This window comes from Phyllostomus discolor, chromosome 1 (assembly GCF_004126475.2).
Source record: "Phyllostomus discolor isolate MPI-MPIP mPhyDis1 chromosome 1, mPhyDis1.pri.v3, whole genome shotgun sequence".
In the NCBI taxonomy this organism is placed as follows: Eukaryota; Metazoa; Chordata; class Mammalia; order Chiroptera; family Phyllostomidae; genus Phyllostomus; species Phyllostomus discolor.
The window spans coordinates 59792487-59808354 of NC_040903.2; the positions used below are offsets into that span (position 1 = coordinate 59792487).

Consider the following 15868-nt stretch of genomic DNA (forward strand, 5'->3'; position numbering starts at 1 on the left):
ACAGTGAAATTTGGCTTATTGTATTAAAACTTTGTCTTAAAGAAATCCAGTATGGGTTGAAAATGAAATGGTTCCCATAATATACACATAGACATGTATACAGCTATGAGTATACATGTTTAGAATATAAATCACTTAAACTAGTCAAAGTTGCTATCATTTATATGAGGAGTGATGTGGAAGGGGGAAAATAAAGTCAAATTTTTTACTAAATCATATGCTCCAAATATACATAAATTAAAACTGTAATTTTATTGTCAGTGCTTGTGATATAATTAATCTCTCATATTTTACAGATTTATGTCAACCTAGCTTGCCACTGAAATGAAATTATGTCACGTATACAGTTGGAGCATGTTATTTCTCACAGCTCCATAACATGGCACTGACTCCAGCTGGAGTTTGAAATGACTAAGTAGATATCATCCCAAATGTGGATTTATTGACACAATGTTTTCAGGATCATAAGTAATGTGCACATTCTGCATAATTCCAAAAATCAAGAGAAATAAAGGCTTAAAACTTAATTTAGGATTGAATCACTTAAAAAAGATAGTGTTATAATTAAATCATATTCAGTTTATTACATCCTTGACAAAACAATCTCTACTTTAACTCACTGTCATTGAGATGAATTTTGAGCTTACATAGCAAGTATAGCACTATTCTTAAATGATCATTTAAAAACAAATACTTTCATGTTTGCTAGAACTAATCAAAATCAAGAATATAGTATGCTTAGTCAATATAAATTGAGACATGCAATCACAAACTGCTTTAGTAATTGCTTTTGCTGCATTCTTCTGAATGTCAGGAACTGTAGAGTTTTCTGCAATTGCTAAGAGCTCCTTAAGAACCCTATCTGTTGAATCAGCACCATAGTATCCATATCCATAAGGCAATTGGCTGTCACTGAGAGTGCTTCTGTATGAAGGTCATTCAATTCCTAATAATAAAAGGAAACACGGCTTTAGAAAGTTGTACTAAAAGAAATTTATACATTCCAAATTTACACATAGACTAAGGTCATTCAGCAGATAATGCAACCCATTTTGTTGGGACAGAGGCCCAAGGAAACAGTTCTGTTTATTAACATAACATCACTCTCCCTAACCATTTGCCCCATCTTTTCTCATTTCCCCTAGTCCAAAGTGTTTTACAGATAAAAATAATTACTGAAAACTTCCAGCAATGGTATGCAAGTGAAGGTGCTTATACAACTTCCCATGGACAACAATTTTAAAATCTGAAGAAAATGTTTTTGGAAAAAGCAGACAGAAGAAAGTATAATTTCCTTAAAATCTCCACTGGTAGAGGGAATTATTGTGAGTGTGTGGCTTTCTTGCCTGTGGAATCTCCCAAATCCCCATAACAGTGGAAAACTGCAGCCTTGAAATTTAAGGTGGGGATCCTTAAAGTGAGAGAAATGCAGGAAGGATATGCTACCATCATGGTATTCCACACAGCATTGCTTCTGGTCAAGTTTACTTCACAGCAAAAGAAGTGTGGCAGTGGGCCCATACTCATGGAGTTCACTGGCCTTACCCTGGCCCCCATCATCCTAAAGCAGTTGGCTTGATAGAATGGCCTTTTTACGATTCAGTTATAGGACCAACTAGGTGGCAATATCTTGTAGGTCCGGGGCCAGCTTCTCCAGGAGGCTATATAGGTTCTGAATCAGTGTCTAATATATGACACTGTTTCTCCAACAGCCAAGGTTCATGGGTCCAGGAATCAAGGAGTGGAAACGGGAGTGACACCACCTTATTATTTTTTCTAGTGACACACTAACACAATTTTGCTTCCTGTCTCAGTGACCTTATACTCTGGTGATCTAGAAGTCTTAGTTCTAAAGAGAAAAATGCTTCTACCAGGAGACATGGAAATAAAAGATTATCACCTGGCCACTTTGGGCTCCTTATGCCTCCAAATCAACAGACAAAGGGAGTTTCTGTGCTGGCTGGGTGATTGATTCCTACCACCAAGGGGAGTTGAACTGCTACTGCACAGTAGAGGTAAGAAAGAGTTTATCTAGAAAACAGGAGATCCCTTAGGGTGTCTCCTAGTACTATCATGCCTTGTGATGAAAGTAGATGGAAAGCTACAGTAACCCAATCCAGGCAGACTACTAATGGCCAGACCCTTCAGGAATGACATGTGGGTCACTACACCAGGCAAAGAACTAAGATGAGCTGAGGTACTCGCTGAGGGCAAAGGGAATATAGGAGGAGTATTGGAAGAAGGTAGTTTGCAATACCAACTATGACCACATGACCAGTTGTAGAAAAGAGGCTGTAGTTGTCATGAATATTTCTTATTTTGTTATGTATATGTGTGTATATGCAATATCTTTAATTTCTTCCTTTTCTTATTCCCTTACATAACATAAGAGGTATGACTTTATGAGATAGTATTTAAGTATTGTTAATTTTACATCATAGTATTTTATTTAAGTTAGAGGATATCAAGGAGAAGACTAATCATCCAAGGACTTTGTACCCTATCCTGGGGAAAGGCCCGCACATTTTCATTTGTACACAGGATGTCCATATCATATTAGGCAGCAGCAGACCCTGCTATTGTCTGTTTGGAGATGAAGTACGATTTAAGGAGATGTGTGTTGGTGCCAAACCGGCAGGAGCGCACCTGTGAGGGTTAATTTGTGTTTTAACTTGGCAAGGCCACAGTATACAGCTGTTTGACCAAACATTATTTTAGATCTAAAAAATTTAATTATCTAGGTGAAATTAATATTTAAATCAGTAGACTGAGTAAAGCAAGATTACCCTCCATAATGTGGGATACATTATTCTTCTTGATTTACCCTAGAGAAAACTATGGCAAACCAAGATTAAAAGACTAATTCCAGCCATTTCAGGAATTCATGAAGATCGTAAAGAATAATTTAAAAAAATAATTTAAAATCTTCTAAACCAGAAGATTTTAATTAAGGTATATTTGACATAGTAACATTTTTACATTAATTTCAAGTGTATTACAAGTATCACCCACAGTAAGTCTAGTTAACATTCATTGTCTTATACCATTACAAAATTTTTTTTCTTGTGATATCTTTTAAGATCTATTCTCTTAGCCACTTTCAAATATGCAATACAGTGTTATTAAGTATAGTCACCATGCTATATATTACATTCCCCTGATGTATTAATTTTATAACTGGAAATTTGTATCTTTTGAACCCCTTCATCCATATTGCCCAACTCCCACCTCTGACAACTGCCATTCTGTTTTCTGTATGAGCTTGGTTTTCTTGTTGTTGTTTTTTATAGAGTCCTAGTATAAGTGAGATTATATGTATTTGTCTTTATCTGTCTGACTTATTCTAAACAGCATAATACCCTCCAGGTCCAATCATGTTGTTGCAAAAGATAATATTTCATTATTATTTTATGGCTGAATAATATTCCATAGCATATATAAATATAATTATATATGTATATATAAAATTAACATAGGTATACATACATCTTTTTGAGTTAGTGTTTTCATTTTCTTTAGGTAAAAACCTGATGCAGACTCTGGCCAGCAGTGTCCATGGTGTTGTGGATGCAATGAACAAATTCACATGGACTACTGAAATCCTGTGGAGAAAAGGGGATAGCACGGCCACTCTCTGAGAGAGAGCATGCCTCAACCCTTGCTTGGACAAGCTTTTATTGCTTTCTAATAGCATACATCAAAGAAGGTGTTCATTCATTTTGCTCAAGTTTGCTTTAGATGATTACTTTTTACAGGTAACAAAGGAAACGATGTTACTGATTACTTCTTATAGATTAGCAAGGAAAAAATGTTGCAAATGCAAGGGAACAATAAGAGTCATTCGTCTGGTTACACTTCCATCCTCGGGAGAATTAACAGACTTTAGGAAGTTACTTTAAAGATATGCAGTAAACATTTGCTGCTTCAACTCAGGGTGAGAGAGTTTTAGCAAAAGCAAGTCTCAAAGTAACCTAGGTATAATTGGCTTTCTCCCATGGGAAAGCCAATCCATGGGTTTGGCTCCTGTGTGCCAAATGGTACTTGTTGGGTTTCTGATAGGGCTGGGTTACATTTGCCATGCCAAGTGGATTGGTTCCCTATAAATACTCAGAAGTGGAACTGCTGAGTCACATGGTAGTTCTACTTTTAATTTTTTGAGAAACCTTCCAGAAAATTTAAAAAATTATTTTATAATGGCCTTTATCATTAGTCTGATTTAGTCATGCTGATAAATTATGTACAACAAGCAAATTAGTCCTCTATACTTAGTACCATGCTTAAATATAATAAAATTTCATTTAAAAATATTCTACAATTCACATTGTATAACAACACTTAAGAGAGATACATTTTCCCATAGACAGCTGAATAAATGTTATAAATACCTTAGTTTCCAGGATCTTAATAAGGTGGTCCATTCCTTGATTGTCTCTTAGCATTGCTCGTGAGCCCTTGTCATTTGTAATAACATCTAAGGTTTTGAGAGCCAACAACTGAGTCACTGGGTATTCTGACTTCGAGAGCTCTAATATAGAAGAGATTGCATTCAGTTCTTGAAGTGTAGCTCAACACTGAAAATTTTGTCATGAAATATAAATGACCAAATAAGCAATTTTTAAAGCAAAATGCAGTCTCAAGAATGGAGAACTATTTTCTAACAAAGAATACCCTAAGTTATAATTTTCAAATTTTTTATTCCAGAGTCCTTTCCAAAATAACTCACAAATAAAGGTAAGCAAACTCTCAATTGACAACACCAAAATATTCATTTTAACTATGCAGACATTGTCAATAATAAGAAATAAACATGATCTATGACATTTGCAGTATCTATTGTTTCTTTATTATACAGCAGATTCTTATTACTATAAATGCTGTTACAACAAAAGCTATGTATAATGAAATTCTTTTCACATTCTCTGTCCTATTTCAAATAGTCTTTGATAAAATGAATTGATGGCATCAGTTCCTTATTATCTTCATTCAGATGGACTGTTTAGGAAATGCTTCTATGCACGTAGTGCTATTAGCAGACCCTGTGCATGGAAATGCACATCAGGCTCAGTTCAGACACATGACCTTTATTTAAGACATTTACAACATCAAGGGGTCATTAGAGGCTAGACAAATTGCTCTGCAGTGTGTGTCTGCAATTTCACATGTTCGAGTTGTTGCGGGTGGGGCGGGGGGGGAGGTTGGTTGAACTGAGCAATGGAGAAAACAAGACAAAAAGTCATGGAAATCTCCCAAAATCTGACATTTTAAATGAAAACATGGTAAATGTAAAATAGTATTGAAGGTGGAAAAGGTCCCATTTCCATTAACTTTCCTCTATCCATCCTTCAACTGCTAATATTCACCTTCCTTCAGACATAAAAATTTTAGGTGTCTTTGTTTTGGGTTGAATTATATCTTCCCAAAATGTAGGTTGAAGTCCAAACCCTCAGTGCCTCAAAATGTGACCTTATTTGGAAACAGGGTCATTGAAGATGTAATTAAGGTCACAGTGGAGTAGGGTGGGTACTCAATGGTGTCCTTATAAAATTGGTATCTTCATAAAAATAGAGAGAAATGACAGAGGGAGAGATTGCTGTGCTGCAGCTGCAAACCAAGTGATCCCAAGGAGTGACGGCCACCGTCAGAGGCTGAGAAGAGGCAAGGAACGGTTCTACTCAGAGTCTCAGAGGGAGCACGGCCCTGCTGATGCCCTGATGTCAGACTTCCAGCCTCCGCAGCTGTTACCAAATACATTCCTGTGTTTGAAGCCACCTAGTTTGTAGTCCTAGGAAATTAGTGCACTGTTATCAACTAGTACTTCTGTTGTGGAGAATAGTGCAGGTAAAGTCTTTTCACTTCTCTTTAAGAAAAAAAGTAGGGAAATAGAGCTGTAAAGAGTTTTGGGATGTAAAACACAAACGTGCTTGGAGGATTATTTTGGCCTATTGGATAAGGGTAAGCCTTAAGTAACCAGAGAAGAGATACAAAGCTGAGCTGCTTCTTGAGGATGACTTTTGTACGGGGGAGTAAAGGTAAAAACAGTCAGTGCCCAGCCAAGTGGTGAGGACTGCTAAGGCCAGGAATGTATGCTTTTGCTGCCTTTCGTATGAGTCCATCGGGCTCTTCTCTGTATTGTTTGTCTAGATAGTTTGCCTCTTAATGTACCCCGTCCCACCTTTGTTTCGCCATCTCTTCCTTTCACCCTCTACTGCTGGCTACTTATGTGGTGTTTTTGTATTTTCAAATGACCTAAAGTTGATCAAATGTGCATGGAAATTGTTCAGGAACCTGAGTAGAAAAAGAGGCAGAGACGCCAGTCCATTGTGTCAGGGAGCTGACCTGCTGTGGGTGTGAGGGTGCAAATGTTGGGTTGGGAGGTGGGGCAGCGATGGGGAACCAGGAAAGACAACACTGATTGAGGAGGAGAAGGTGGTCAGTTTCCATCAAAAAAGAAAGCAGCACAGTGAGGTCACATGTTGCAATTGTGAATGATGAGTTCTGTTCAGCATACTCAGCTCACTAGGCTTTCCCCAATACATAAGCCTGTTCCAAAATCTTGGTACACAGACCGGGGCATATATTATATCCAATGTGCTTAGCTCACAAGGTTAGATCAATAGGTAATTGCCCAGGTTAACCCTAGTTCAATGTGAATATTAGATTTCCTGTTTCACAAGAAATACATTTTATCTAGAATAATCCCACTTTGATTTGTAAACTACTCTATTCTTTTAAAATTTAAATACATTTTTAAAATGCCCTTTCATGGAAGACAAATACTTATAAACTGTGAAAACTGAAAAAAAACTTATACTAAGCTTCCTTTATTTTATAAGATAAGATCACTACTAGAGATCACTACTAAATAGTACCAAAAAGAACTGATTAATCAAAGCTGGTGAGTTTTAAGCTTTTTATTTTTGTTTGTTTGTTTATGTATTTATGTACTTTATTTATTTTAGTGGGAAAGCAAATTCTATAATCAACTTTGGTCAGAACACATACCTGGACCAAGTTGTAAATGCACTCAATAGAACTCTTCTTCACATCAGAGTCTGGGCTGCTCAGCAGTCTGATGAGAGGCTTTAACCCACCGTGTTCAAGTATTTGCACTTTGCTGGTGTACTCTGCAGATATGCAAAGTCTAGCAAACTCGTGGATAACTACTTCTTCTGCATATCAAAAATAAATAACACAACTATTCAACCATTACTTTAAGGCGTGTTTTGAAAACCAAAGCTCTACAAATCTACCTTAGTTGGAGCCCATCTTGTTTGGAGAGATTTTAATGACAATTCACAATTGGTATTCCATAAACTATTTTCAATAAGTAGTGCAATGAAATGCAAAAAATACACCAGTCCCATTTTTAAAAATACATATAGGATGCCAATTTACCTTCTGGAGCAAGATGAGCAATAACAGAATTCATGGCATCTAATTCTCTTAACAATTTTTAACATCATCTACAACAGAAGAAAAAATATTAATGTTTATTAACAATAATAATAATGGTCATGCCTGTTTACTAGTCCCATATGAGATATGTCCCGTTATTATTTAATTTTACAGATAAGGAAATTGAGGCTCAAAACCCCACTTCGAGCAAACGGTGGGCCAGGTGCCACACCAGGTCCGAGATCAGGCAGACTCCAGCCCCTGCTCCGTGATCACTGAACTATTACACTACCTTCTGAAACACTAGAAAAAATGAGTATAAAACTACAAAATGTGCCTAGAACACATCAAAAATTTGAGTTATTGTGCCCTACACTTGTTTATTATATAATAGTAATTCTTTTCTGTTTTGTTGGGACAATGTTTTTATATCCTGATTTCAAGAAAACACAGAATACACATAAAAATGATCCTCAGCCTTGTTTGGATTGACACATCTTGTTGTTGTTTCAGATTTATTTACTTTTGTAGAGAGAGGGGAAGGGAAGGATAAAGAGAGGGAGAGAAACATTGATGTGAGAAGGAAATATAGGCCAGTTGCCTCTTGTACACCCCCTACCAGGGACCAAACCTGCAACCCACTTAATGTGCCCTGACTGGGAATCAAACTGATGACCTTTCTCTTTGTGGGACAATGACCAACCAACTGAGCCACACCAGTCAGGGCAAGACATCTTGTTTTCATTTTATTTTGTTATCAAATATGCCAAAAATGCTTCAAGACAAGTACTTTGGTTTTTTAAATTCACTTTTGTATTCTTTATATGAACCTAGTTAAAGGTAGACAGGTATGCCCCTACTTCCTTTTTGCCATCTTCAACCCCACTTTTCTGAGAAATAAAACATAGCTTCTACTTTAGTTTTGCAATTTTTCTTCTTGGTCAATTATCTTTGTCCATAAGCCAAAATTAGCATTATCAGAATTTTGGAAAATTTCACTTTGCAGCAGCTGAAGCAGATGGTTGATGGATGAATTCTTCCTTATTAATTGCTGGATATTCTTGCTTTTAATTAGACACCTTTTCCCATGGGATTCAGGAACATGGCCATTCTTTAGCTTAGCTGTTTCTGTTCAAAATGGCTAAACCAGAAGCATCAAAATGATAGCCAGCTGTATGGATGTGAATTGGCTTGAAGTACAAAAGAATAATCGATCTTCTGAGAAGTGTTGTGTCCCAAGGTGGAGGACATTATTTTATAGTTGAAACTCATTTATAATAAGTGCATTACCTCCACAGGTTAAGAAATAATGGCCTTTCACAATACTCAGATCCTTGCAAGTGCCCCAGTGGACTGTAGAGATGTGCACCCTGTGGAAGAGTCTCTCAGTATTCTCTTCTCTTGTGAGTCCAGTGTGTATTGCTTGGAATGACTTCTGTGAAGGCCACACTAAAGTCTCCTGTTTTTACATGCTGGAAGAAAAATATCTCTGGGCTTTTAGATCTCCTAGTACATTCCCCACTTAGCACACAAAATAACCTTCTGTGTACTTCAAAGTTTCTGCTGCACCACTGGCCATGAGGTGAAGAAGAGTGACGCTCTGTGCACCTACTCTCTGCTCCTCTTACTTCTCTGCAGGGAGGATCTTTCCCCCACCCCAGGGAGAGCTCACCTTGTGGCATTGTGTGTGACACCATGCCTTGGTCTGCTTGAATTAGTTGAAAGTTGTCATTAGAGGATTCTCCGTGCCATGAAATTCCCTTTTAGATATGAATTTGGCCCAAATCTGTTCAATGACAGATCTTGTAGATCCCTCCACTAAACCATTTCCTTATGGCTCAATGGACAATTCTGATTCACTGGCAGCACTTGTAAATTGATGGCATCATTGATCCACTTCCTACTCTTCTTTTTGACATCAGATTATTCAAAGAACCTTTCTTTTCTTGAGGTTAATTCAGTAAAAATAATGGATAAGCTACTGCTTCCACCACATTAAATATGATGTTGATCTCTATCCCCTTCTTCCCCACAGAGAACCCTCAGATATGGCAGCTGAATAGAAAATATCACTCATAGTTGGGTCACAGGAATATGTTCTAGCTAAACAGTGTGACACCTTCAATTTTAGGTTGTTGCACAACTGCCAGCACCTTACTTCCTGGAGTAATGGGTTGGCCAAAAAGTCCATTTAGTTTTTTCCATAAAATAAAAGACACATTTTTCATTTTCACCAAAAACCTTATTGATTTGGATATTTTGAGCACATTGGCTATAGCATCCTATTATAGGCTTCTAGTGGGTACAGGCCAGGGGAGCTGCTAAATATCTCCCAATGCATAAGGCAGCCTCACAGCAAAGAATTATTTGCCAAAATGTCAGTAGTACCAACAAACTTTGCAAACCTCTTTTAACACATTCAATCAGTCACAGCACCTTCTCTGTACACTGTGCAAATCTTTTATTGCATTTCAGTTGCATCTTTACCTTTCTTGAAATAATAAAGTATAATACTCTGAAGTTGTTGCATATATTCTTCCATGTTCAATGTTAGAATGGCTACACAAAAATTCACCAGTTTTGATGTTTTTGTAAATACACACTGATATAACAGCTGTCACAATACAATCTAACAAAATTGTTTCAAATAAGGTTCAAGACAACTAAGCCCTACTAGAGCCATTTTATGAAAAAAAAATGAATTTTTTGGCCAACAATAACTTCATGCAATCTATTTTAACTGCATTCTTATTTACAATTTTTGGTTGTATAACATTGACCATCTAATTTATCCTTGACCTTGCATACTCTTTTACATCACCCTTTTCCTAAGATGGCAAGATCTTCAGATTGCCTTAAATGAAGTCTTGGCTTCAAAAGTTACTTCTCCTCACAAGGATCCCTATGAAATCTCTCTTTAACTGACTTTATTAAGTGAGTCTCTGTTATATGACTTCATAAAGCTAAATACAACTGGCAGGCAAAAGAAGACAATAGCTCCATTTTGATAAAAATGTTTAACAAAGTAATTTAAGGGCCTGTCTCAAATGACCCAGGCTTAGCATAGACACATAGCTCAACCACTCTAGAACAACAAAAAGAAGAAGGAGGAGGAGGAGAAGGAGAAGAAGAAGAAAGAATTTGTTTGCAACTGCCAAAGGGAAAGATGGGTCTCATAGCAATCCTTTTAGAACCTGGAAGTCCATTGGAACATTCTGTTGGTTCATCCACTATGAGTGTAGTGATATTATGAGCAACAATAAAGATTAAAAAAAATGAATATAGTGATATTATTAAATGTGTGAAAACCATATGAAGATACAAATTTCTGAAGCAGCAACATTTTTTTTTTTTTAAGAATGACCAAAGATGTCCTGGCTGGTATGGCTCTCTGGGTTGACCACTGGCCTGTAAACCAAAAGGTCACCAGTTTGATTCCCAGTCAGGGCACATGCCTGGGTTGCAGGCCAGGTCCTCAGTTGGGGACGTACAAAAGGCAGCCAATTGATGTTTCTCTCACACGTCAATGCTTCACTCCCTCTCTTTCTCCTTTCCTTCTTCTTTCTCTAATAATAATAATAATAATAATACATTTTGAAAAGAATGACCAAAGATGATAATTAACTGTGTTGTTTCAGAGATGCATTTACTTACAGATTATTCTGTAAACATGACTTTTCACTTAGATCAAGTGATTAGCTGCTCATCCTTTGTTCCAAGTTCCTATGGGCATGTGTGAAAAGAGAAGCAATAGATGTTAATAGGTTGGCCCTCTTAACAAAAAAGGAACTTCACAAGCAGTTGAGGATATCATGTGTTTTATCCATGTCCTCAGTTCAAACAGAAAGTCAGTTCAGTTAATCCCAAAACTGTTTTGGGGGAGGTTTTTTTTAACCCAAATCATTGAATCAAAAGAAAGCTCTTAGGAGTTCATCGAGCATACCTAAGACTCAAGCACTCAGTGGAGATCTTGAAGGCAGCCAAGTTCTTTCCTCGCACTGGTCACAGCCAGCCCAGCAGCTCACAGAGTATGGTTTGGCGGGTATAAGAAGGTTATCTCATTTAATACCCAAATGTAACAATAATTCTTTATATTTTGAGGCCAGAGACTTCTTTAAAAATTTATGAAATTCCCCTGGCTGGCGTAGCTCAGTGGATTGAGTGTAGGCTGCGAACCAAAGTGTCACAGTTTCAATTCCCAGTCAGGGCACATGCCTAGGTTGCAGGCAATGACCCCCAGCAATCACACATTGATGTTTCTCTCTCTCTCTCTCTTTCTCTCTCCCTTCCCTCTCTAAAAATAAATAAATAAAATATTTTTTTAAAGTTGTATAATCTTAGTAACTTTTGTAAATGGAAAAAAAAAACTTATGAAATTCAATTTATAAATCTGCTCAGGAAAAAAATGCAACCAATTTGGAGGACTTCACAGATTATAAACTCCTCATATAGTAGAAAATAAGAATACAAAATAAAATGAACAATGGAAGAACAAAGTAAGCTGGAAAAAACATAGAGACCTAGACATTAAATTAGAAATATAAGTATAAAAAGAAAATTATAATTCTCCTTTCCAAATGGGATGCATTCTCCCCCAATATCATTTAGAAGGAGAACCTGACTTAGAATGCACACTAATGTTAAGGATCATGAAAGACTTGGTGAATAGAAAGTTTACTCAACTATGAGTCAGAGAGTACAGTTCTAATTCTCGCTCTAATCTAAATTCTGCTAATAACCACCTGCATGACTTTGGGCAAGGAACCTAATCCTTTAGGGATAATAACTACTTTTATTTTTATTATTATTATTAATAGTTTATTTTTATTGTATTTTCCATTATCGTTTATTTCCCTTATACCTTCTTCCATCTCCACTAACCACCTGCCCTCACAATCATCACACTATTGTCTGTGTCTGAGTCCTTTTTCTTTTTTCTCGATCCTTCCACCCCTAACCACCTCCCCACCAGAGCTATTAGCCTGTTCTCTATGATTTTATCTCTATTCTGCTTGTTAGTTCAGTTTGTTCAATAAAGTCCACATATGAGTGAAATCATATGGTATTTGTCTTTCTCTTACTGCTTATTTCACTTAGCATAATGTTCTTTAGGTCCATCCATGCTGCCACAAAGGGTAAAATTTAAAATAACCAGTTTGCTTTTTAAGTAATTTAAATAAGAAAAATACTTTATATGTTACTATTTCTAGTACTCTACCTTTATTCTTCGTGTAGATCCACAATTTCATCTGCCATCATTTTGCTTTTGCCTGAACTACCTACTGTACCACAGTCAGCAGTGTGGCCTTGCCTGCAATGAACTGCTTCAGCTTTTGAATGTCTGAAAAGGATTTTATTTCAGGTTTTTGAAATATATTTTTGTTGAGTTTCTATTTTTCTAGGTTGAAAGTTTTTATTTTTCTTTTAGTACTTTAAAGATGTTACTCCACTGATTTCTTGACTATATCATTAGTGGTGATAAATCTGTCATCCTTATCTTAGTTCCTCTGAATGTAACATTTGTTTTCTGGCTGGTTTTTTATCCTCACCCAAGGACATGCTCATTGATTTTAGAAAGAAGGAAAGTAAGGGAGATAGAGAGAAACATCAACGTGGGAGAGAAACATCGATCAGCTGCCCCCCATATGCACCCCAACCAGGGCTTAACCCGCAACCTAGAAATGTGCCCTGACCAAGAATCAAAATCTGCAGCCCTGAAGTTCATGGGACAGTGCTCCAGCCAATGGAGCCACACTAGCCGGGGCTGTTTTCTGGCTGCTTTTAAGATTTTCTCTTTATCACTGGTTTCAAGCAATTTGATTGCGATGTGAGTTGGTGTAGTTTTCTTCACATTCATTGTGCTAAGTTTTGATGAGATTCTTGGATCTGTGGGCTTGGAGTTTTCATCAAATTGTGGGTATTTCTGGCCATTATATTTTAAAATACTTTTTATGTCCTTTGCCTTTTTCAGATACTTCAGTCACACATATATGCAGTCACTTTTGATTTATTTGATTTATATTCTCATTATGGGGTTTTCTCCTGTTTCTTTTTGATGCCTGTTAATTTTCTTATTGAACACCAGAGATTGTGTATTTTACCTACCTAGGTAATGGATATTTTTGTATTTTAGAAATTTGTTCTGGGACACAGTTATCTGGAAAAAATTTGATCCTTTCAGATCTTTCAGAACAGTGCTCAATCTAGGGCTAATTATTTCTAACTACTGAGGCAAGACCCCTGTGTATTCTGCTCAAAGGTCCAAACATCTTCAGGTTTTTCAGTCTGGCTGGGAGAACAAGCACTACTTCCGGCCCCATGTGAGCCCCAGGCACTATTGCCACTCATCCTGTCGGGGACTTTGTCTGACTTCAAGTGCTTCCCTCACACACATGCTGATCAGTATGCAGGGAAGGCGAATACTTGAGTGGGACCCTTTGCAGATCTCAAGTTCTCTCTCAGTGCAACTCTTTCCTCTCTACTACTCTAACCTGGAAACTCTTGCTGTCTTGTCCCCTTGGACTCTCAGTTCTGCCTTCGCAATTCACAGAGTCCAGTAGGCTCCGCGCAAGCTGCCCCTACTTGTGCTGCGGTCCGGAAACTCCCTGAAATCAAGAAGCTCGGGAAGTCAAGGGCTTATTTCCTTTGTTTCCTGCCTTTCAATGGTCACTGTCCTTCATTGTCTAGTAGTGTTTTGCCAACTGCTATTTCATATATTTTGTCTATTTTATTTGCTGTTTCAGTTGGGGTGGGGTGGCAAATCTGGCCCCTTACTCCATCTTGGCCAGAAAGCAGTCCCGTCATTTATCTTAAAAAATTATTTCAGAAAATAGTGCTAGTATAGAACACCTGACTTATAATAACTTTTGTATTGATTAAACATAAAATACATGTCTACTTATTTATTTATTGCATGTCATGTGAAAGGTGATATATAATTACATACATAAGATAGCGAGATGACTTATGACAGCTCTGTAAACCTGAATGAGACTTATGCTACTACAGATGCATAATCCAATGTCTCCCTGACATTGACCCAGAATTCTACATAATCTACTCATGAACTATACCTTCCAGAACCACTCTGATTTTTGCCCAGATTCCCAATGATGACAAGAGTGACACAGAGTATTTCACCATTTGCTAACCAAATATTTTGTTGTTCTCTCATACAAATCCCAACCAATGTTGTATTATCATTTCTTTAAAATCAAATTGCTCCTTAGTTTAAAAGGTCTTGTTAAAAATACCAAGTTATGCTAAACTCTTCAAATAGTCCCAATTAAAATGTTATGCAGTATAATAAAAATCTAATTTTATCACCATTTGGAATGAACCAAATGAACCATCTTTTATGTTTGTAAATCTTCTATGAATAAATCAATGGAATCTAATTAGTAACATTTACCATGTTTTAACAAACTTTGCTTTTTACAACAGTTTTAGTACAAAGATAGTATAAGGAGTTTCCACATAATTCACACCAAGTTTCCCCTGTTAAAATATTTTCCTTTAGTAGGTAATTTGTTATGGTTAATGAGCCATTGTTGATATGTTCTTATTAATTAAAATCAATAGTTCATCCAAAATCCCTAATTTGAGCCTAATGTTCTCTTCCTGCTCCAGGTCCCAGTACAAGGTCCCTCAGGACTTCCTGTCATCACTGCCCTCAGCCCCGCTCGGCTGTGGGAATTTCCCAGACTTGCCTTATTTTGGTGGCTGTGCCCGTGTTGAGGGGCACTGGTTGGGGCAAATGTCCCTGAATGGAAATTTGATTTTTTAAATCATAATTAGACAGGTGTTACAAGTTTGGCAATGTGGGAATAACACAGACATGCCATTTTCCTTATATTGTATCAAAGCCATTGACTTAATTACAAGATTACCAACATGGCTTAGCACTGTTGATTGATTTTGACCACCTGTCTGAAGTGGTTCTGTCAGGTTTCTCCACTACAAACTTATTTATTTTTCCCTGTTTCCATTTTGTACTCTTTGGAAATAAGTCACTGTGCACAGCCCACACCTAAAACAGTTATACTTTGCCTTCTGGAGGGCAGAGTATCTACATAAGTTATTAGGAATTCTGCATGGGAAATCTGTCTTTCCTCTCCCATTTATTTACTTATTTATTTATTTAAGTATAGGCTCATGGATATAATTTTCTACTTTGGGTTATAATCCAACACTACTATATTTTGTTGCTGTAATTGTTTTGGTTTTGATGACTGGGAGCTCTTTCAGCTCCTGTATCATTTACAATTTTTTAAACTACAATAAAATCTTCAAAATGACTCTTCTACCTAGTGACAAAATTACTCCTTCAAATTAAGTTAGGTACTTAGGGAGAGATACTATCTTCAGGTAATGCATTAAATGATATCTGGTTGTCTGAAAGAATTCATCTGACTGAAAGTAAGTTAAAGACGGGATGAATAAAAAGGCTGGGGAGAGAAGTGTCCCTTACATA

At 36.9% G+C, this 15868-nt stretch overlaps 1 protein-coding gene across 1 annotated transcript in view; it reads right to left on the reverse strand.

The window, feature by feature from the left end:
- The window catches only part of ARMC3 (armadillo repeat containing 3), a 61780-nt gene that overhangs the window by 39692 nt on the left and 6220 nt on the right, over nt 1-15868 (reverse strand). Inside the window, 5 exon segments of the mRNA XM_028506223.1 lie at nt 767-856; nt 859-946; nt 4386-4579; nt 7002-7169; nt 7396-7449. Coding sequence (XP_028362024.1) covers nt 767-856; nt 859-946; nt 4386-4579; nt 7002-7169; nt 7396-7449 — 594 coding nt within the window.